The sequence below is a fragment of the Amblyomma americanum genome, chromosome 1 (genome assembly GCF_052857255.1).
Source record: "Amblyomma americanum isolate KBUSLIRL-KWMA chromosome 1, ASM5285725v1, whole genome shotgun sequence".
Taxonomy (NCBI): domain Eukaryota; kingdom Metazoa; phylum Arthropoda; class Arachnida; order Ixodida; family Ixodidae; genus Amblyomma; species Amblyomma americanum.
Window position 1 is genome coordinate 176,863,080 of NC_135497.1, and position 21,923 is coordinate 176,885,002.

The 21,923-nt window shown below is 43.8% G+C and overlaps 2 protein-coding genes across 2 annotated transcripts in view; one reads left to right on the top strand and one right to left on the bottom strand.

The window, feature by feature from the left end:
* The window catches only part of slmo (PRELI domain containing slowmo), a 30,790-nt gene extending 11,247 nt beyond the window's left edge, over positions 1-19,543 (top strand). The window contains exons 4-6 of the mRNA XM_077647849.1: positions 3,135-3,205; positions 11,860-11,962; positions 15,497-19,543. Of these exons, the coding sequence (XP_077503975.1) occupies positions 3,135-3,205; positions 11,860-11,962; positions 15,497-15,667 (345 nt within the window). The 3' untranslated portion in view covers positions 15,668-19,543. The remainder of the gene's footprint in view (positions 1-3,134; positions 3,206-11,859; positions 11,963-15,496) is intronic.
* On the bottom strand, positions 8,151-9,676 carry LOC144114245 (uncharacterized). The gene has a single exon (XM_077647848.1). The coding sequence runs from the start codon at positions 9,523-9,525 to the stop codon at positions 8,272-8,274; it is 1,254 nt and encodes a 417-aa protein (XP_077503974.1). The 5' UTR covers positions 9,526-9,676; the 3' UTR covers positions 8,151-8,271.
* Positions 19,544-21,923: the final 2,380 nt, after the last annotated feature.

A 21,923-nucleotide genomic window follows, 5' to 3' on the forward strand; every position in this document is an offset into this window, starting at 1 on the left:
ACTATTTTCTTGCTTAACAAAGCTCTGTTTTGGGGTAAATATGCGTATTTGACATCATTGAAAGATAAAAAGATAATCTGAAAGTATAGATTCATTTTATATTGGGTTTTATAACCTCGTGGAGGTTACATTGCACATAAAACATCCGTGGTTGCCCAGCAGACTTCGTTTAGAATCCATCTGCCTTTTCTGGTAATGGCTCTGCAGAGAGCAGTGTTGACTTTCCTCATAGAGCAAGTACAACCAGTGCTCTAAATAGCATTGCAGCAATGCAGTGTATGGTTGGACTGAATTTACACCTTGCACTCAAGAGGTAGATGGAGGGTACAGCATTCAAAAACAACAAATGAGGGTGCCATGACAACCCATATACCTTCTGTAGCTTGCATGCAGAATGTTATCACTAGCAGTGGGTGTTCTCCATTCATTTCAGCTTAGCAGGCCATGTGTAAATTAAGCACTTGCAGCATTGTGCATGACTGGCATACCTTTAGACATGCTTTTTCAAAATTGTCAGTCATTTGTTTAAAAAAAAAAATGTTGTCATGTGCTTAGCTCTGACACTTTCCAGAAACTGCAAAGTATAAAGTCGATCCCGAATATATCAAAACATTACTTATATCTATTGGAACATCCCCTTGAAATCCCAAGCGAAAGTATAGCGGCGTTGTTCATGTTTATGGAACTCCCGTTCAGCGGAACATTCGTTATTTCGAACCACGCACTGCACCCCTGCAAGTGGCGCTTCTCCTAACTGCCCTCCCGGTATCACTTTTCGTGCACGGAGATTGAATGGCCGTGCGGCCGTGGATAACTGCTGGCGGCGCTAATGCTGTAAAACCGCATGACGTGGGGTGTGCTTGAGGGTGGTCTGCAGTCTGGCGTGCTTATTTTCAACGTGACACTGCTGTCAAGCGGAAATGCCAGCGTTTGGTGCTCAAGTTATCATGCGGTGAAGCCAGCCTAGCTGACCAAAGGCTTGCGACAGCTATCGTCTGGCCTGCTTCGCTGCAGAAGGCAGTGCATAAATCAACTGTACCCTAATTTTAATTGAGATATCGAGTCTGTCGTGTACCAGTAACAGAATTAGACTATTTATGATCAGTGGTGTCTTCTTCCAAAACTTGTCCGCTGTAGCATAGATGTAAAGTGAGCTATGCCTAGCAAAACCCAGCGAGCGGCGTGCTGCCATTATGCCAGCGAGCAGCATGTCGCTGCAAGAAACGCGCTGCTAGTGCAGGTGCACTGTATTCACGCCTCTGGGTTACACATAAGCTTATGTGTTTCCATATTTGATATATCGAACTATTTTGCAATCCCCTTTGAGTTCAGTATATCTGGGATTGACTGTATTCTGAATGCCTCCGACCATTTCTACTTGTAGGGGCTGACTTGTGTACAGTCTACGCCGCCCTTGTGTTGAGCGCACTAGTGATGCACTGTCCTGCAAGCAAAGCGGCACTTTGCCGCAGCTACTAGGATCTAGCGGCAATGCTTGCATGGAATTAGAGCCATGTAGACCTGCAGTGTAGCTGAGTATGAACACTTTACCAAAAAACTGTGGGCAGCTGTCTAGTTTGTTTTTATTGTCAAATGCGCACTGCTCAAGCACTCTGCAATAGGGTGATGCAAACTGTGCACCCAGGAAGCATGTTCTATTCATAGTTTGAGCACAAAATTTAGCATCTTTGCATCTTTAAGGTACCTTGCCTGCAGTATCATGCAGTGTGCTTTGATATATGTCTCCCATTATTGGGTGCTGTTTTTGATGGCGTCATGCATCAAAATCTATTTGCAAACACTTCACCACCACTTTCACCGTCAATTAGACAAGAACAGCTTGCTTTGTGCGGGAATTAGTGAGTCATTTAAATGTGCTAACACTGCCCTCAGTGAGACATATGGGCTTTGGGGAAACTTAGTGGCGACTTTGGGTCTTCTAAGCGAAACATGCAGCACACACTGGCGAGGAGTTGCACAAACGTAGAAAGAAGGTGACGCAGGCCATTGAGAAAGAAGAGAACACGTGAAAGAGCTGTGACGGAGTAAGGAGGGCAAAAACAAAAGAACTGAACTGGTGCAGTACTTGGCAGTGCGTAACACGAAGTAGCAAAACGAGAGCACAGTGGCTGCTGCTGCGTGAAAGACTTCCCGTGGAATATTGCAAATTCTTTGTTTTCAGTTTGCGGAGTTTAAAATTTTCTGCCAGAGTATAGAGTAGGCTTTAGCCATGCATAGGAGTTCGTGTATTCATTCCTGAGGTTGTGTGTTGATTATTATTGGCCATAAGCCCCTGAAAATTGTGGCAGGCCAAAGGGTGCAACAACTGTGTTTCTTTATGAAGGATTCAATATTCCACTCCAGACCACTTTCTTTATAAAAGGTTTAATGTCCCTCTTCAGATCAGCCAGTGGAATTCACCGTAGTTATAGACTATACTGTAATTGTGTCACAATCTCCTTGCAAGTCATTGGAAGACAACATCTGGATGATGGTATTGTGATTGTATCTGTCCAGATTTATTTTTTATTTCACGTTGCAAGCATTCTTAAAGGATTATAGGCACCTCATTTTAGTTGCATGTTTTCTTCTTTGACCACCATGTAGTATATTCGCCTACGACTGCTAAATAATTTGTATAATTGAATTTCTTCTCTCATGCTGTTTTGGTTTTGGTTCCATCAGCTGAACGATGGCTTTGAGGTGTAAGGAGCGTTTAGGTCATGTTAGCCATGGAAAAAGCTGCAATATAAACGCTGATATATCATTTTTTTTTAATTATAACTCTTTGAAGAAGGCTAGCTTAAGTACTGTAGTGAATTGAAACTGCGTACTGGCACTTATACTGCAGTTTTTTTATGCTTCATATGACCTAAACACTCCTTACATGTCACACCAATTGTTCGGGTGCTAAAACTAAAACCAAAACAGCATCAAGAAGAAAGTAAATTAGGTATTATTTTGGAGCAGTAGGGGAATGCCACAGGGTGATCCACGTATGCTAATGTCTTAACGCATCATTTAATGAGAGCAAACACGAAAGCAAAAGTTTGGTGTCTATGGTGTATTTAGATGTACTGGCACAGTTTCACTTGGATGTTGTTTTCAATGCTGCTATCTTAAATTTCTTTCAGTTGACCTTCTGTAACGAGATTTCTATAGTGGAGAAACTCACCTACACAGAACATCCGCAGCAAAAGGGCAGGTGAGTGTCAGTACTTTCTGGCCTCTGGAATTTCGATTGAACGAGGTTTAGTGCTATATGCTACTTCTTTGTAACTGATCATGTGAATCTATGCAGTTGAGCTAAATTCAAATAAATCTTGATCTTGTTTTGTTCGAACAGGGGGAGGTTGTGATGAAGGTTTAGTGCACACGTCTGGTGAGATAATAATATGAGACACTTGAGTGTTTCAATATGGTTAGTAACAACTAACCATATTGAAATATTGAAGTGTCTCAAATTATTGCAAGAAGGAGGCTCATTCAGATGTAATATAGTAGTGGCCACTGCTAGGCGGCAGCTGTGATAACAGTAGAAGCGCATGTAGCATGCAGCGCACATCATAAATGCCTTTCATAAAGCTGGAGTAGGATTGCGTGTTGTCATCACTTCCTTGCCTGCAGGCAGCCAAACTATGAAAGGTATTCATATTTAACAAAAACACTGCTAATTTCTAATTTGGTCTCAGCTTACTTAAGTGGGCTAAGTCCTAATGAAATTTAGTAGGGGGCCCTGAGCATTTGCAATTCATTTCAGAATTGAGCAGAGTCTGTTGCTGGGCCAGTTGGTTTCTTTCGGTCATCATGGAATCCACAGCGCTTGCAGACGAAGGCACAAAGACGAGAACGAGATGCACCGCTCTGATCTATCAACTTTATTTTTGAAGCAGTTGATCAGCACCTTTGGTCATAGCAGTAAGGCGGTGACGTGCATGTGTACCAGCAACGTGCTAACAAAGTCCTGTGGGCACTTCCTCGAGACTAGCCTCCAGAATCAAGCTCAGAGAAGGCTGCTTTCTCAGTACCCACCAGTGCTTCTCTCCTTGATAGCCAAGAAGATGTTACAACATGCTAACAAAGTCCGGTGGGCACTTCCTCAAGACTAGCCTCCAGAATCAAGTTCAGAGAAGGTTGCTTTCTCGGTACCCACCAGTGCTTCTCTCCTTGATAGCCAAGAAGATGTTAAATAATTTGCAAGGCAAAAAGCGCGCTTCGTCGAATGCAAATGATTGCAACAAAAAAAGCTGGCCATCATACCCTGTGTCCATAAGGTTTTGCACAATCTAAAAAGAATTTGAAAAAGAGCAGGAGTTGACCTTATATTTTCTGCTCCTCACCGCCTTTCCAGGCTTTGTAGATGCATCAACAAACCAGCTTAACGAATGCAAGAATGCATAATAAGGCATGAGGTCCCGTTGTCTCATACGTAATGGGAGTCGTATATGCTCTATCCCCCTATTTGCCGCCACAGTGGCTGAGTGGTTATGGCACTCTGCTGCTGACCTGAAAGACGAGGGTTCGGTCACAGCTGCTGTGGTCGAATTTCGATGGAGGTGAACTTCTACAGGCTCATGTACTTACTGTGTGATGTCAGTGCACGTTAAAGAACCCTAAGTGGTCCTAATTTCCGGAGCCCCTCACTATAGCTTCCGTCATGGCCTAAGTCGCTTTGGGATGTTAAAGCCCCATAAGCCAAACCTAACCTTTTATTTTTCGGAAAAGAGTATGTGTCGGAAAAAGACTGCAGGAGCATAATCCCAACCCGAGAGATGAAAAACCTGGGCTTTGGCCATCCACCGTCATGACTGCTCATCCTGCAGGTGCCGCCCTCCAAACTTCGCGGACACAAGAATAATGGCAAAAAACAACCAGCTAACTCCTGAATTAATTGAGGCAGCCATTATTGACAACCTAAAAGTAGGTTACGTTAGCACTCCATCATTAGCTCTTTAGAAAGATTTTTTCCTCTCCGGATCAGTATGGTCCTTTGACATGAGACTTGGGCCTGGTTTTCTTAGCCTTTCCGTTTAAATGCATTCCCTAAGTTACTTTCAACCCTTCCTCTAAAATTTTAATCCAGTTTTTTTTTTGCTCTCATTCCATCAAATTTAGGCCTTGTATATTGTTGCCTCACATATACCTTCTTAATTTTTACGTGTTTTTAGCACTTCATGTATTTTTCTTTCAACTTTGAAAAAAAAGAAGTTATCGTCATCGCCGTGTCAGTTGTTTGCGTTTGTTGTCTCGGCTTTGGCCGCGTTTTCTCATGCTTCCTTGTTGCATTTTTTTTTCTTAATGTTTTTTTCCTTAATGTTAATGCGACTTGGCCTTTCGGGCTAGTCATATTTTGACTAGCTGTTATGCTGTTTTCTTCTTGGTATATTTGCCATATGTACACATGTGCATCACCGCCTTTCTGCCACGATAAAAGGTGTGGATTCATCGCTTCAAAAATAAAGGTGATAGCTCAGTGCAGTGTGTTCGCCGTTCTCATCTCTGTGCCTTCACCTACAAGCGCTGTGAATTCCATAATCACTCCTAAGCACAAACAATTCAAGGAATAATTGAACTGTCAAAGGTTGATTCAGATGCCAATTATAAGCTCACAGTTCCATGTTATGTTTAGGTGGGGTTGTCTTCAACGGCATCATGCAGGATAAACCAGTTCGTGCATGTAAATTAATAAAGGACCATAAATGTTGCATAAAATTATCTCCAGAGTTAATAGTTCTACCACTTAAACCCGTGCTCAAGAGGACAATTCATACTTTATGTTGGCAGTGCTGGTTGTTTACATTAATCCTTCATGTGCTAGGCACACTAAATATTTCAGGCCTACAAAATCTTCAGTTAAGCTTACTGAATATTGCAGTGAACACAAGATCCGTGTGCACAGTTTCGTGCAGTGTTACTCATGAGTGCCCAGAAAAGAACAGCATGCCTTAAGTAATTGACATTTCCCAATGTAACCATTACCACAGCAGTATAGCAGTTGGTCACCCCCATTTGTATACAGTGTGTACCACACGCACTTGGCTGCTGGTTACTGATGCAAGTTGTTGTCAAAGCAGGAGCCCTGTCATCACATGCACCAGTTGCTGCACATGCGTATTTTTTCCTTATCTGTACAATTTAATGTTTTGCAAGCATAGCACAAGGACCAGGAACAAATTTGCTTCACGAAGACATAGTACATATTGCTCTGGACAGGAGTACAGATTCAAAATCATGTGAGGTTTTACTGTGAAAAGCGTGCAGTCTGTTGACAGTACATGGCTGCTTATTCTTGTACTTCTGGAGATGAAGAAAGAGGTGCTATTGAGACCTGAACAGAGCTTTTGTGTGACTGCATACTAACTCATGCCTACACCATTCAAGAAGGATGGCTGATACCCGTCATTTCTCTGTCTCGTCACGTCCATGTATCCAGGCACTGTTTGCAAGTTAGCACGAGCACAGTAAATTCTTTTTCTTGTCATTAACTTCCTTCTTATTAAAACCTGTATCCCTCAGGTTTCCTCTTAGCGAATTTGTTTCACTTGCAAAAAAGTACTTTCTGAGTCTTTCAGTTCCCTGTATGAAATGGGCAGTAATAAGAATTGGCTGATGTCATTGTGAAGTAAAGCGAGTAGCATACTGAGTGAATTGAAATTAGTTTTGATTGAGCCCATCTTATGTCTCTTATGTGTCTTGCATGAATTGGGTGTAAAATATATTTGGTAAGCTAGGAAGCTACCTTTATATTTAAAGACTGAAAATAAAGGTGAGACAGATGGGTTGCACCCCAAGAACAAGACAGTCATCTCTGAAAAATGGTGTGCTTGGAGAAATGCAGGAAGAGCAGGTAAAGGCCAGTTTCTGTGTTCAACATGAGTGGGAAACACTCCATGGAGACTTAGTTGCTCTCACCAAGGGTCAGCAACCTCTCCTAGGTGCACTGTGCTCATTGCTTATCAAGTAAAAGATAGGGATGTGTCCTTCAGCTGTGTGATGGTAGCATAGTGAAGCATGTGTGTTTTTAGGTAGTGGTCCAAAACTTGTTTCAAGGCAGATAACCGAGCAAGTTGGTAAAGCGCTGAAAACAGACGCAAAGGGAACACAGTGCTTACTCACAACTGAAGGGTTTATTAAAGTCATAAACATTTAACTAAAAATACCACTCGAGAAGTGTAAGATATCTTAGTTTTAGTGCTGTGCACCTACAAATTGCATTTCTTGTAGGCTCATTTTAGGGAAGAAATTGGGTTTAACTCACAAGAAGTCTGCTTAGTGTTAAACCCCGGATCAAACTGGGTTTTACCCGAAAACAAGAGCCCTACATAATGCAATGAAAAAAAAAAATCAATTTTTAAGACCTTTTTTGTATTTTTTTTTTAGTGCTTAAAGGGTTAGGATGATGGGGCAAGGGTGTGTGTGTCCCACAAACACATCTTGCAAATTACACAAGCACTAAATACACAGACACAAAGGGATGTGTTAGTGACCCATCGATCAGCCTTTCCAGAAGAGAGATTTTTTAGATACACGGATAATGAATGCAAAGTAACAGTTTCCCGCAGATAGATTGACACGCGAGTGCTGTGTATGTATGTGTGCATGTGTGTGCACGAGCGTGTGTGTGTGTACAGCATTGAAGCTTCTTAATAAAGGGGAGATGCTACTCGACGCTTTTTTTTTAATAAGTGTTATAGAGCAATGAAATTTTGTGTGCTTATAGAGTTTTTTCTGCCCTTTCCAAAACACTAATTAGTTTTTCTGTAGCTTCACTAGAGTTTGTTCAGTGTTCACTTGAAGTGGAAAACAAAGGGACTTTTGTGCACACTTTTTTACATATTAATTTTTCACAAGCAACATGGAAAAACAGCTTATTCTACTCCATAATAACTATAGAACACCGAAAACTAGCCACAGTTTTCTTGTGGGAGCAGCAAGTATTAAAAAAAAATTTGCCAATTTGCAATGTTTCTATTCTCTATGCTTCTAATCAGTTAGATCCAATTAGCAAAAGGATATCTTAAGTATATTGTTATTTTAAGTAGATACCGGTGTGCTGTACATATTAAAGAACAAGTGTGCCAAGTTTCGTTAAAATAAGTCCGATAAAAGTATGAAAAAATGTGTGCACGAACTTTGAAAATTGTCAAAAAATGCGAAAGGAGAAAACAGCAACTGAAAGTTTGAAAGATGTGTATTTACACAAAATCAATTGGCTGCGCATGAAACTTTCCCAAGATGAGAAATGGGTTCTCCTGCCAGTGTCCACCATCCCTAGAATTGGCCAGCACTGTATGTGACACCCTCCCGGTCCTTGCGACTCGAGTCTTCAACACGAGCCCTTTTTGCCATACTGCGACGGTGGGCTCGTGCCTCAGCAGTTTGGCAGGCAGACATCCTTTTGATGCGCCTCTCATTTTGAGAGTCAGTAAGCATAAGCAGCTGGTGACTAGGGAGCACACCAAGCTCCTCTAACACCCGTTCAAAGCTTGCATGCCCCTCATTGAACCACAGGACTGCAAGTGCTGTGGCCATCTCGACAACTGTCCGTGATGCAAACTTAGTCTTTGGACAAAGCAGCCAGATTCTGCTGTTGAGAGAGACAGCTGCATTCTGCGTCTTGCCTTGGATGCAGCGGGCCAAGAGGTTCTCATCCGTCAGCCGCTTATATATAGGAAGGACTGCCTTTCCTTGGGCTTTAGTGAGGAGGGGCGTGTGGTTGGGTGCAGGCTGGCAGAGGGCTTCAGCTCGCCTGTGTTTGCACCACGACTCTGGTCCCTCGGGGCAAAACTTGTGGCTGCTAGCCCCATCACTGGAGCAAGAGTGGAAATAACTTGCCCATATTGCAGAATACATCTTCTGAATGCTGTCTCGATTGCTAGTCACAGCTATCTGGTAATAGGTCTGTAACTTTGTCACAGCTGATTCTTTCAGCTTTTGTCCACGTGGTAGCGGTGTTTTGAGCTGGCGGAGGGCACTTCCCAAACGTTTTGCAACATGGTTTGTGCAGTCCTCCTTTTCAATGTTCAAAAGACCATACACCTGTGCATCGCAAACGGCAACGTATGCTTTGCTGTCTCCATCGCTGAGGAATTTCGTGAAGCGGAGGGGCGTCTCATAGGAGAGAGTTCGTTGCCATGTCCTACGTGCCGCTTCTGCTTCCATGGCATGTGAGGAACAGTCAACATTCTTTTCACACACAGGGCCATGGAAAGCCTGCCAGATTTCTTCCTCGCCGGGCAGCTCCTTGTGTCGGCTACATCTATGACAATAATTTGACAATACCTCAAAATCAAGGCAGAGTCCTGTCTCTAGAGAAACTACGGTGCCCACTCCATTGTGGCTTTTATGGCCTCTTTTTTGCCATGTACCGTCAAACATGACTGCTGCATCCAAGCCACCAACTTCGTTTTTCGTTGCTTCTTGGGCCTTCTCCAGATTTTTTACAACAGCACTCACGGCAGCTGCATGGACCTTCTTAGTTATCGCATCAAATGTCTTATGGTGCATCGGTTTCGGGAGGCCCATGGTCACGCAAAAACGTACGAGTTGCTGATACCCAACTTCTATTGCGCGAGCAGCTACCACTGCCTTCACATTTGAGGCAAAACAGTCACGCGACCTCCCGCCGTCAAAGCCTTGCTTCACACTCGCGTCGCCGCTTCTTGTTACTCGCCTCTACGTATACGTTGACGAGAGAACAGTCACAGGGCATGCGACGTTCTCGCAGTGTAGTTCAAGGAATGACGCCAGTCCTTTGCGTTTGTTTACCGGTTCCCGTACAGCGAGTTGGTACTCTCCACATGTTGGGCACGGTGCACCGTTCACTAGTGCTGTCAACGCACCAATGTCGCACATCACAACGTTTGCAGAGCCGTGGTCACTTGTCCTTTTATCATTTTCGAAGAACGCGATCTTCTTTTCCGAAGCGCTGACAAAGCTGAACGCTGCGTCGATCTCGTCAGAGGGGCTGTCGTCGATAGGCCTAGCGGGTCGTGGGTCGGGGACGCTTCCCGCAGAAGTCGTTCTCCGCTTCGCCTTGCGCCTACCTCTGAACTTGTGCTTCGTGCTGTACTTCCGATCGCGGAAATCACGCTTCTTCGGACTAGTCATCTTAAACGAAAACTAGAGCGGCACAGATGCAACGGCGAGTGACGGGTTTGCGGTCTGCGAGATGCTGACTTGTCGGCAGGCTTCACCACAAGTCCCGCGCCGCGGCGACCAATGGCGGCCTCGCGATTGTACCACGTGACAGGGCAGACGCTTGGAAGGGCTCGAAAAACGCACGTTTTTTATTTCTCTCCTAGATACGAAACTGACGGCTGCCGTAGAAGCGAGCTTGGGGCTAGGCGTACCACCACAAGCGATTGCAATGGCGTGCAGTGAAGCATCCCTGAGATTTCGAGGCTCAAAGATGGGCAACTTTCGCGCATTTCTGCGGACTTTCGAGCTACCGCGACTCATTTGGAAGCATTTTTTAATAAGTTCTCGCTCAGATTTCACTTTGATTTTTCTAGACAAGGAAGTAGAATGTTCAAAGATTTCAAAACAATCGAAATCAAAAAATAGAAAATTTTGGAAAAAAACGCGATTTTTCGACCCGCACACACACACACACACACACACACGCGCGCGCACGCGCACACACGCACACACACACACATGCACGCACACACACACTTAAACCTCTTTTGACGTTGGCTATCTGTAGCATGGCTTATCCATATGATAAGTTTGAAAAGTACATTTTAGAAGCAAGAGGTCACGGCACGGATGCTGACTAGACGCTTTATTGGCATTGCTTTATGTAAAGCTGCTCGCACCAACATCTTACAAGGCTATTGGTTACTTACAATAGGTGCTGGGATGTTGAACAAATGTTTCTGCAATGTACAAGCAAAGGAAGAAGGATCTAACACAAACTCGGAAGTGTTGCACATGGGGATGGCAAAATACATAAGAAAAAAAATGCAATGAATGAATATAAAAAGAAACATCTCATCTGGTAAATAGTTCCTCAGTGCAGCCTACCATTTATAGGCTGTTTATGCAAATAATCAGCATAATATAAGGCTTGTTATATTCTCCTAATAGTGCCAATAGTGCATTATTTTTTCTGGAACAAAATAACCCAAAAGAAACCCGCGTTTCAACTCCAAAAATAGAACACAAGTTTTACCCCCGAATTTGAAAAAAAAAAAAAAATAAGCCCAAGAACGAACATACAATCTTCTGTTCTTACATGACGTGAGCATGCTTCTCTCATTGCTGCCATTTATTTGAAACTCTGGGATGACTGAATGAAAGAATTTTTTCGTAGGCAATTTTGGAAAACGTTTTTTAGACGGCATTGTCTTTTTCGGGGGTTCCTAAAGTGTAAACTGTGAATGCGGTTTCATGTGTTTTCTGGTGGTGCCCGCCTCATTCACCGACATATCTCGGTGAGCATTATCTGCAAAGTAATATGCATCACAGCGGTATCGTTTCACCAGCCGGAGCAGAGGTTCACTTCACAATGACAGCACCACGGTCACACATGCTGCAGCTAAGCATTATAGTGTAGTGGGCTTAGTTGTTTACCATGAACCAGTGCAAGTAGCTCAGGTTAATTGAATGTGGTTATATTGTGATTGACACACATGGCAATCAAGGTTGAGGGAGTCTCTTCCACAAAGCAAGTATCTTTGATGAGGTGAATGTTAATTAGTTGTTCTTTAGTGAAATTCATTCAGCCCACACACAAGGCTAAACTTTAGCTGAAATTACATCTTCGGTGATTCAAGTTTTCCTTAGTGTACTAGAAATTCAGCTCATACTAGTATTATGCGGCCGTATAATCATAATTTTTATTTTCCTTTCCAGCACACTTATGACACAAGAAGCAGTTATTACAATCAGAGGGGTACCTTTGAGCAGTTACTTGGAAGACTTCGTCGCCAAAGCCATCTCTTCAAACGCTGGGAAGGTGAGTGACTGTTTTCTCACCAGCTTAGTACCTCCCTGTATTGTACCTCCCTCTATTGATTCATACTGTTGTGGATATTCTTTATTCACTGTTTTTATTTTGTTTATACTCTGAGGATGAGTAGTGATAGCGTGGACATTTAAACTTGATGTTGTTTCAGGTACAGTGCACTCTCATTATTTCGAAGTCGTTTACTTGACTAATTTCACAAAGCCCACTCTGCATGTGCATGCTTACCAGGAGCAGGCAATCCACTGCCTTAGTTGTAGTACAGTTGTTCTTCGTGGTAGGGTGGTTATCCACGACACTATCTACACGACAGCCCAGTTCACTTGTTGTCTTTAATGGCCTTAGATTTGCTTGCAATATTTTTACGTCCTGGCATTCATTGTGTTTGGCTAAAAAACAAGAAGCGTTATATAGTGTACTAGAACTGGGAAGCGTGTCGTCCGCGGGCGGGGAGCGGGTTGTTTCAGCGATGAAAGCTCAGGGGTGGAACGAGAGGGCGCTGCATGTAAAAGGAGTGCTATAAGCACGCAGCAGACCGAGCCGTTTCCGTTGGTGCAATTTGTATGGAATTTGTCATATATGCGCCTGGTTATATTTGTCATATATGCACATGGTTATATTTGTCATATAACCATGCGCAATATTTGGCTTGGTTACAAAGGTGCTGATTTTAAAAATTTGCTGCTCGGGTACAATAAGCTTCACCTAATATATCAGACGGTTGTGGTTTACACCGAATGATCATAGTTCTCTAAGTGTGGCTAAAGAAAGTGTGATTGCTAAAGAAAAGGTATACGTAGGGAGACAGCTACGACCAGCATGGTAAAGTCGAATGCGGTTAAGCTGTTGTGAAATAGCATTCAGTTTTCTGAACTTATAGTGGGAATTTGATTTCTCGCACATTTGTGTATAGCGCTGTTATTATGATCCCCTAGTTACATAATCGAATTGCGCGGTCTTTGCAGGCAGGGTAGCCTATGCGTAAATGTGTCCACGTAATTCATATATTTTGCGTGCTTACAGAGCTATGCGAAGATGTCTTGAAGGTAGGAAGTAAACCAAGGATCATGGACACTTTATTTCACTGTGGGCAGTTATGAACGAAAACAGCAATACTAAATGATGATAGATTGGCGCATGGCAAACTCGGCAAAATAGTTTATTGGAAGCAAATACAAACTTACAAAAAAGCATGCACCAGTCAAGCATAAAAGTAACATTAGCAACAACATAATAAAAAAATGCTGTCCAAGCACCCATGACATATATATTATATTGGGACTAAAAGAAAAGAAAAATGTGTCCCGGACTACTAAGTATAACGGACATAATGTAGATTGAGGCATAAAAAATGAACAAGAAAAACAAGCCTCTCCCGCACCACTAAAGTATCGCAGGTATAATCCCAATGGTAATATAAAAGATATGAACCTTGCGCAAGTGGGATTTTTCCACCTGAAGGTGGAAAGAAATCAATGTGGGAATGGCTACTAAAGTGACCCACAGCAGCCCCAGGGAGGCTCCCCTGATCTCCCCTAGGAAGTAGCAGGTTGGGGTGGGATATGGGAATGGGATATGGGAAATAAGGGTGGTGTTATGGGAATTAGGAGGGATTGGGGACAGCGGAATTTTTCCGTATTTTTGATCCCTTTGAGCTCCTTCCTAGGCTGCCATAGAGGGCGAGCACTCAAATTTCAACTGATAGTGCGGCTCTCGGCTCTGAAAAAGAGCCGTGTGTTAAATGACAAAGTGTTGGACTGGTTTGTATTTTGGTAACACAGGCAACCAGCAGGGAGGAATGAAAACATAGCTAGGCAAGTCCTCCTGCCTTTAAAGGGTTGTTTTTTCTCTGAGCAGAAAAATTTGGATAAGTTGAGAAATTTATCCCTGGCTTTTTTTCTTTGACTTTCAAAACATCAATCACTGGTTCCTTTGCAAAACTCACAAAGTAAGCTTCTCTGCATAGCAGAAACCACTCCACCTTGGCAGTGCAGCCTTTCCTTGGGGTAGAAGTTGGTAGATGTAGCACTGAGGTTTTCAAAGCCAGCATAATGCCACTTGCCCTGCCTGCACATCTACTGTGTGTTGCTGTGTGATAGAGGGATTAAGCGCAGCTCTGCAAAACCACTGCTCAGTAGGTGAATGCAGAGACCCCGTGCAAGTGTGGGCTTTCTGCAGAAGCTTGAAAGTGCCCCACCCAACTGCTGTCTTAAGTATGGGCTGTGCCACTCTAGTAAATGGGTTTTACTGTGCAGGAAACCTGGCCTTGAGAGTTGAGCGAAGGGTTCATATGGCCCTCTTTGCAGGGGCGTAGTCAGGAGGTGGGCTTATGGGGCTTCAGCCCCCCCGAAATTTTTCGAACTGTCACGCAGCGCTGACCAAAACAACCACCAGCACTGGAAGTCCTGGATTTTGTCACCTACAGTGTCTTTTTCAGACTAGAAAAGACATTTTGGCGCGAACATTGCTAACTCGGTTTGGATTTCGTGGCAACGCCCATGCACCTGGAGTCATGTAACGCAAGGGGCCTCATTCTAGCACAAACTTTCAAGGGCCTATCGAAGGCTCACTGTTGCGACTAAAATTTCGGTGCAATTACAGTACATGACCAGTGACAGCTGCTGCTGCTCAGTACACTGGAACGAAGGACAGTGTCATTGAGATTTTTCCCTGCCCGTTGCATATGTACAAAAATGTAAAGGTTCTTGAACGACAAGCATTCATTAAAATATTTTCCTCTATTTGTTAATTTCATGGCCTTTAGGTTTTTCATATCAGTGGCATGCACTGCTTTGCTGGTTCCGGACCGATATAGTTCTAGACTTCGTGTGATATTTTCTTTACTTATTAAATATGCAAAAACATGGAAGCATTGGTATCAGTTATGTCTGGCGCGAGTGAACGATAATTGGATAGTTGGTATGACATGATTACAAGACATAAACCTGAGCAGGAGACAGGGCACAGGAGAGAAGCAAACAGGATGAGCTCGTCCTGTTTGCTTCTCTCCTGTGTCTTGTCTCCTGCTCAGTTTTATGTTTTGTAATCATGTCTGCCACAATTTTTAAGAAATACGAATAGATTCTTTTATTTTAAAAAATATATATTTCACTTGTCTAGACAGTGCATAGCGTTATCTAATACACAATGGCATTGTCAATGGCAATGGCAATGCAGTTATTATTGTTGCGTTTATCCTTCCACAAATTCTATGAGGAGGCCGCGCTGCAACATGAGCCCCCCCCCCCGAACAAAATTTCTGGTTACACCACTGCCTCTTTGCAATAACGTCTCTTGTTTGCATGATGTGTGATAAAGACAGATATTTCTTTATTGTTTCATAAATGGGTGAAGCATTGAACCAAAATTCCGATATCTTTTCGTAAATAAATTGTTTTACGACATTGTCTTCAAACCGTGGAAGAAAACTGCCCGAAAAAAATATGAATGCAGTTTCAACTTTACTTTAGGATGTGTTATGCTGATCATTGAATAGAGTTGCAGTGTATATGACTTTTTGCACAGGGACGCTTGGCAATGGAGTGGGTCATTGGTCGCATGAGTCAAGAGGTGCAAGAGCTGACAAGCCGGACAGTAAAGAGTGTAGATGGAATTATCACATCAGCGGCCAAGAAAAGCATGGATGACTTGAGCCATTTGGCAGCATCAGAGCCACACTACCACTTCAAGAACTGACACTGGCTTTAGCTAACTGTATTTTCAAGAGGAGGATGCAAGACGCACAGTTAGGAACCTTAACCAATTGATGACATATGGCTGCCTCTCTTCAGCCATTTGTCTCTTGTCAGTGTGAGCACAATGAGAGAAAAACGCGTCTTGAAAGATGGAAGCAGTTTGAGTCTAGTTGGTGTCTGAGGATGCCTTTGACTGTCTTGTCTCACTTAGATCCTTTTTGCTTGGCAAATGTCACCGGCCGTATTTCTATCATTGTGCCCGCACAAGGGTTGTGCATTTGTCGTACATGTCTGATGTTCTCGATGTGCATTGCACTCTGTTCAGCTGTTTCTGTACATGAACTGTTGTGACATGTTGATGGGACTGTTTCATCAATATTGGACTGGTGAGGTAAACCAGCTAGTTGGCAGTAATGGATGCAGCTGAGTGCTTTTTGTGGAACTGATCTTGCTGCATGTAGAGATCGTGTATTTATATCGTATTGTAGGTATGAAGCAGTTTCTTTAGTGAAACCAGAAAGTAAGGAGTTGCTGTGTTTGCATTTGCGCATTTTTTTTATTCTAGAAAGTGTTTATTCACATGTGACAGAATTTCTAGCCTTTCAGTAATATGGAGCTGAAGTTTTTCTCTCGATCAAAAAATATTCAGTATCTGACATTGAAATCAATACATGATTAGTATCCTTTAGAATAGTAGTCATGCTCTTAATATTGTACCAAAGTTCTTAGATACGGGGTATACAGTATTGTTGCAACAGGCCAGTGAATGTTGCGCTTGTATCATGCCTCTGCTGTAACCTCTGCTTTCCCGTACTATTCTGTTGTCTTGATGATAGTGCCAGGTGTATGTTATTGATGTTCGGAGTCTTAAGCGTTCACTTTTGTTATAAAATAGGGCGTATTTGCAGCCACTCTTTTGTTCTTTATGGTGCAAGTAGTCACTTATTTTATGTAACATTTAATGACTAGCTTTGCAGTGTTTAGGCATGAGAAAAGCTCATGATTTGGCTTGGCCTTTGTTGCTTCATTGCACATACTTCTGGTTTTAGTTAGCCTTTCAAATTGTGTATCTTCAAACAACAAAGGCTGCAGAAACATGTCTAATATTTTCTCTTAGATGCCAAATGTATTGTTCATTAATTTCAGCAGGCTGGTTAACTTGTTTTTTTTTTTTGTATTTTCCTATTGCACACTACATTGAATTACCATGAAAACCCACATATAATAAGAGGTTTTTTTTCTAAATTTTAGCATATCAAAATTCCACCTCATATTATATGCGGATCCAAACAATTTTCGGTGGAAATCCGCGTGAGACCAGCAGGTTTTGCAAGGCCCGCTAGTAGTGCTGCTCTGCTTGGCTCACCCGGGAGCGACACCGAGAGGCCGTTTCGCGCAGAAGCAGAAGCACTCCCGTTTGCTCGCTCAGCGGAGCAGGTGCACAAACCCGCTCTGCTAAAAGTCTCTTTTATCAAGCGCCATCACCATCACGCTTCCAGTGAGCGGAGGCGTAGGTCGGTAGTTCCGATTTCAATGCCACTCCACTACACTGACCTGATATCGCGACGATCAAGATGCAGCAGTGTCAAGCGCTGCTGCATATATGAGGTAGAGAGAGCCTGCAGTTACTGCCGCCGGACATGGGCCTCTCCAACCACGGAGTGCATTCGGATCACGGACGCTTGGGCCAGCATTCCCGAGGAGCTCGCCGGTTGTTGTTTCAAGAAATGCGGGGATATCTAACACGCTCTACGGTACCGGTACACCAGGCAATGACGATCGCCAAAGCTGCTCCAGCAGACATTTCCAAAGCGTGCGTGCCAGCGTGTATTCCGGAACCGGTCTGCACATACTCGCGGCGCAGGACGCGAGCTTAGTGCCTCTGTACCTGCCGCTCGCGCTGTCCATGTGCAGGCGTACACAAATAATTGGAGGGTGTTCGGTTCCGTGACTTCCAGAACATCTTCGAGCTGATTGCCCTACCTTGCTCGCATTATACCTGGATTAAAACTTCTTGAAGGTCACTAAATTGGACCTTCCCAGAACCAGAGGTCATGCTTTTGCAGGGTTGAGGTGTCCGCCCAGATGTCAAGATCTGAGTGCTACTTTGCGCTTTCCTCAAAAATGTTTCCTTTCCTCAAAACATGCTTTCATGGGGTTGAGGTGTCCACCAAGATATCTATCTGAAAGCTGCTGTGCCCTTTCCTTTTGTCAGAAATGTTTTCCTCAAAACACATGCTTTCACAGGGTTGAGGTGTCCACCAAGATGTGGAGGTCTGAAAGCTACTGCACCCTTTCCTTTCCTCAAAACACATGCTTTTGCATTCCTCCATGTAAGCAGACTTAAGTGCCCTCAGTTGTCGATCCAAACATGGCCCTAGTGGTCGGGTTCGAACCTGGGTGTTCTGGCTCGGCAGACGAGCGCCTTAACCACTGAGCCACTGCGGCGGGTACCTATCCAGTGTGCGGAACGCACTCAACGTTACAGACGCCAAGCCGCTGCCACTTGCCAGTGTGGCAGGGTGAGCGCTGCTTACCCAGTCTGCGGAACACACTCAATGTTACAGATGCCAAGCCGTGTTTACTTGCCTGATACACTACAGCTTTCGCTCTCTAACCAGGTTCAGCAGTAGTTAAACCGCAGCTAATTTTTTTCCATCTTTGCTATCCCCAAATTACACCTAGTATTATATGCGGGTTTTTACGGTTTGTGACAGATAATCATAAATCTAAGTTCTAGTGATGAGATGTTGATGAAGTGTTCAATTTTTGAGGCATATTATGTGGATATGTACAGTATCCAATAATCCAATGCAATACAACACAAAATTTCTGTGAATATTGAACGTTAACAAATTATAAAAGGTGCTAACAAATCTGCTGCTTTGCAGTTCTTACAGAAATATTTATCCAAAAGTCATCGTACTTAGCCTATTGGGTGCATTCTTTTTGAAATCACTGTGTTAAATTTTCTGTGGCCAAAACAAGTTGAAAAAATCAGCTGCAAGATTTTACATAAACATGCAGTTTCAATTGTTTTTTTAGAAATGGGCCACAAAAGTGTCATTTAAATCATGCTCAGCAATTTATAGAAATGCGAGGCTGTATACCTTATTGTGAAACTTCTTGAAACTGTAGTTGTAGTTTTAAGCTTTGGGGCAGTTTTTAAATGAAGTGTGGAAGAGGTAATGGAGGTGATAAGTTAGTATGTTGCAGTGAAGACACAAGTGCGACTGCCACTTTCACTAGGTCTTTCAAGTGTGATTAAGCAGTCCAGCATGCATAACTGCACTCCTATCACCTGAGGTGTTGGATTGCAGTGTAAACTTATTTGTACCTGCCTTCTGTGTTGCTGATGCTTCCACTGCTGCTCCTGCAAAGTTACCAGTCTTGGAGCACATAGTGTTGTAGTGTTGTGGCTGTCACAGTGCTCAGGTGTTGAGAGTATGGGCTCTTTTATTTTGGGGGTATGTCATACAGAGTTGCGTCCAGTGTCTTGTCAGTGCTTGCACTACCTTACTGAAAAAAAAAACACCTAAACTGCTTGGCGCAAGCTATGAGGGATCAGCCAGTACCTTAAGACATTCTTCCACTCTTGCTTTAGCATAGATGTTGGACTGAGTAGACGGAGGGCATGCTTGCATGCATTTGCTCCGGGAACAAAAGAAACAGGCTATTTTTATAATGAGATGAACTTTTAAACTTTTGGTGCAAACTATTCTTTGATGTATGTCTGTGTACATGATAGCAATGAAATGCACAGTATTTAATGCTCTGGTTTAGACTCATCTACAGTGGTCAAGTTATGAAAAATGAGTCTAAGAGCAGTTGACTAAGCTTGGTACGAATAAAAATGGGAACACTTCATAGATGTAAACTTGTGTGCTGCAGGTTTTCTTCTGAGTTGTTGTTTCTGTCATATGGATACTGTTTCACAGTGGGAGCTGTGTCAGCGGAGCCCTTAGAGAAGCCACGCGTGGCTCGTTGCACGACCACGCGACCACTTCGGTCCGTTTCACACCGCATCGGATATATGGCGATGGCGTCGCTTTCGGTGAGAGGGCAGTGCGTTTCGTCGCACGGGTTCCATTACCCCCTTGTTTGCGCACTGCCGCTCGATATGCGAGGACGTGTCGGCAGCGGGTTGTGTTTACAGCTTGTCTGTAAACGCTTTGTCCATTTGTGTGCCTTACGTCCCGTCTTGTTCACGCAGTTTGTACTCGTTCGCTTCATTATGAACCAACTAGCCTGCCAGTACATCCTTACAGCAGAGCACGGGTGAGGGTTCAGAAGCGTTGTGGAAGCTGCAGGCGGAGAACTCGCAGCGTCTGTGCGTCACTCGTTCTTAGTAGCGTATAAGTGTGGAGAGCGCAGTGTAGCCGGTTGTAAGGCAAGTTTACGCAACTTTCGTTGGGATGGCGCTGGTGTTGCGGTCACGTGCACCAGTTAGAGGTGAACGAATGTGTAAGTTTTACGCGCGACGCTCGCGCGGTGTTTTTGCTTCTCCCAACATGCTGATATTCTAGATGCTATTGGTGAGCTGGTGTGGTTCATTGCTTTCCTTGGGTTATAGGGGCAATGAAAAGAAATGCGAACAGAGCGGATCCTACGCGCTCCGCTGCTCGTTTTTATTTTCATCGCGCTCTTACCTCGGTGGTAGAAAAAAGACTAGAGTCGTCCGTCGTACATTCTAGGATGACTCTACCTTCTTTTTTTTTCTCTTACAACCCAGGTAAAAGCGCAATGAAGAATTCGAACAGCGGAGCGCGTAGGCGCTGCGTTGTTCGCATTTCTTTTCATCCTGTGTCATTACTGCACTTTGGAGTTCGGCAAGCTGGCCCTGGAATGCATGCTGCCGGCACCTTTATCGCCCTGTCAACTATAATTAGGGGTTGAACTCTTCGGTTTGAACCGAAAAACAAAACTACGCCTAATTCAGTTTTCAAAATTCGGCTTTAAACGAGAAAGGTCGGTATTGCTGGCATGCAAGGTGTATATATAGTTGTAGGTGGCCGGTGAGCACGGGTTGCACTAAGCGAAAATTGAAAATTCACGAGGTGGGGAAGCTAGGCGAGTGACGCGACGGTGGTATTGCAGGATAAGCTGCACAGTTGTGCGACACGAGGTATTGCTCCGCTAGCTTACATCGCAGATCAGGAAGCGCCACCTCCTCGCCGCCTGCCAGCCACTGTCGTCACTCGCTTAATTAGAGCAGTTGGTTAAGTATGTTCATCAACCGCCTGTAGGACACTGACACGAAACTGCATGGGCCTCACGAAAAAGTATATTCTGGTAACCGCGACGATTGAGCGCCAGTTAAATCGCTGCCGTCAAAACTGATCACGTGATGCCCCTGGCTCCTCGATCAACCCAGCACGACTACCCAACGGTAAAATATCAACCTATAGTTCTTAGAAGTAAACTTCCACTTGCGTTTTTCTCTGCTGGTTACCTTATCAAACTACCGTAACTTTTTTAATGCCGCTAGCCATTCGTTATACTAGCACAGCTCCAAATATACTGTTTCCTTGTTAATTACTGGTACATAAACTGCTAATGGTGTCAAAACGCCGTGATGGACTTTCAGTTACCTTTACCATACTGGATTGACAAGTTGATGGACCAAAAAGTTAATTCGTCGAACATAATATTCGCCGAAGAAAAAATGGGACGCGTTCTGAAATTAACGCCGAAAAAAAGCGCCGAATTTTCCAAAAATGAAACCCTAAATGTCCAACTCTTAAGTCGAGCCCACTTGTAATGAACATGACGGTCACGCGAATGACGTTTGTTGTATCCGAAGTTCGTAGAAAGTGACGTGCCGTATTAGAGCAAAAATACTAAGCAGAATACTGATTCTCAAATACTTTTGTTTTGCGTTATTCGCATCGACTTCTTCAAGCAGACCCTATTGCGGCGCTTTCGAGGGTCTCCAACGCGGTCGTATTCTCCTCGCCGAGACCTTTGCTGCGGACAAGCTACTTTAGGAACGCGACATACTCTAACTTATCGCGATTGAAGCATTTACGGCATCTGGGACCAGGTCGGAGATTCCTGGCGGTCGGGTAGTGCTCGTACTTCGCGTACAATGTCTTGTCACAGCACGGCACCGCAATGTTGGCGTCCGCACCAATAAAGTCGTACCAGGCGCATCCGATCAGCTGTGCGTCAACGACGCGTTGACACAAGTCCGCATGCGTCTGATCACGCCGGTTTCCGACAGAGTCATTCCTGGGCCCACGCAGCGACGAAGCGGA

Bases quoted from the DNA above. Each gene is read 5' to 3' on its own strand.
- LOC144114245 (XM_077647848.1), bottom strand. From the start codon at position 9,525: ATGGGCCTCCCGAAACCGATGCACCATAAGACATTTGATGCGATAACT.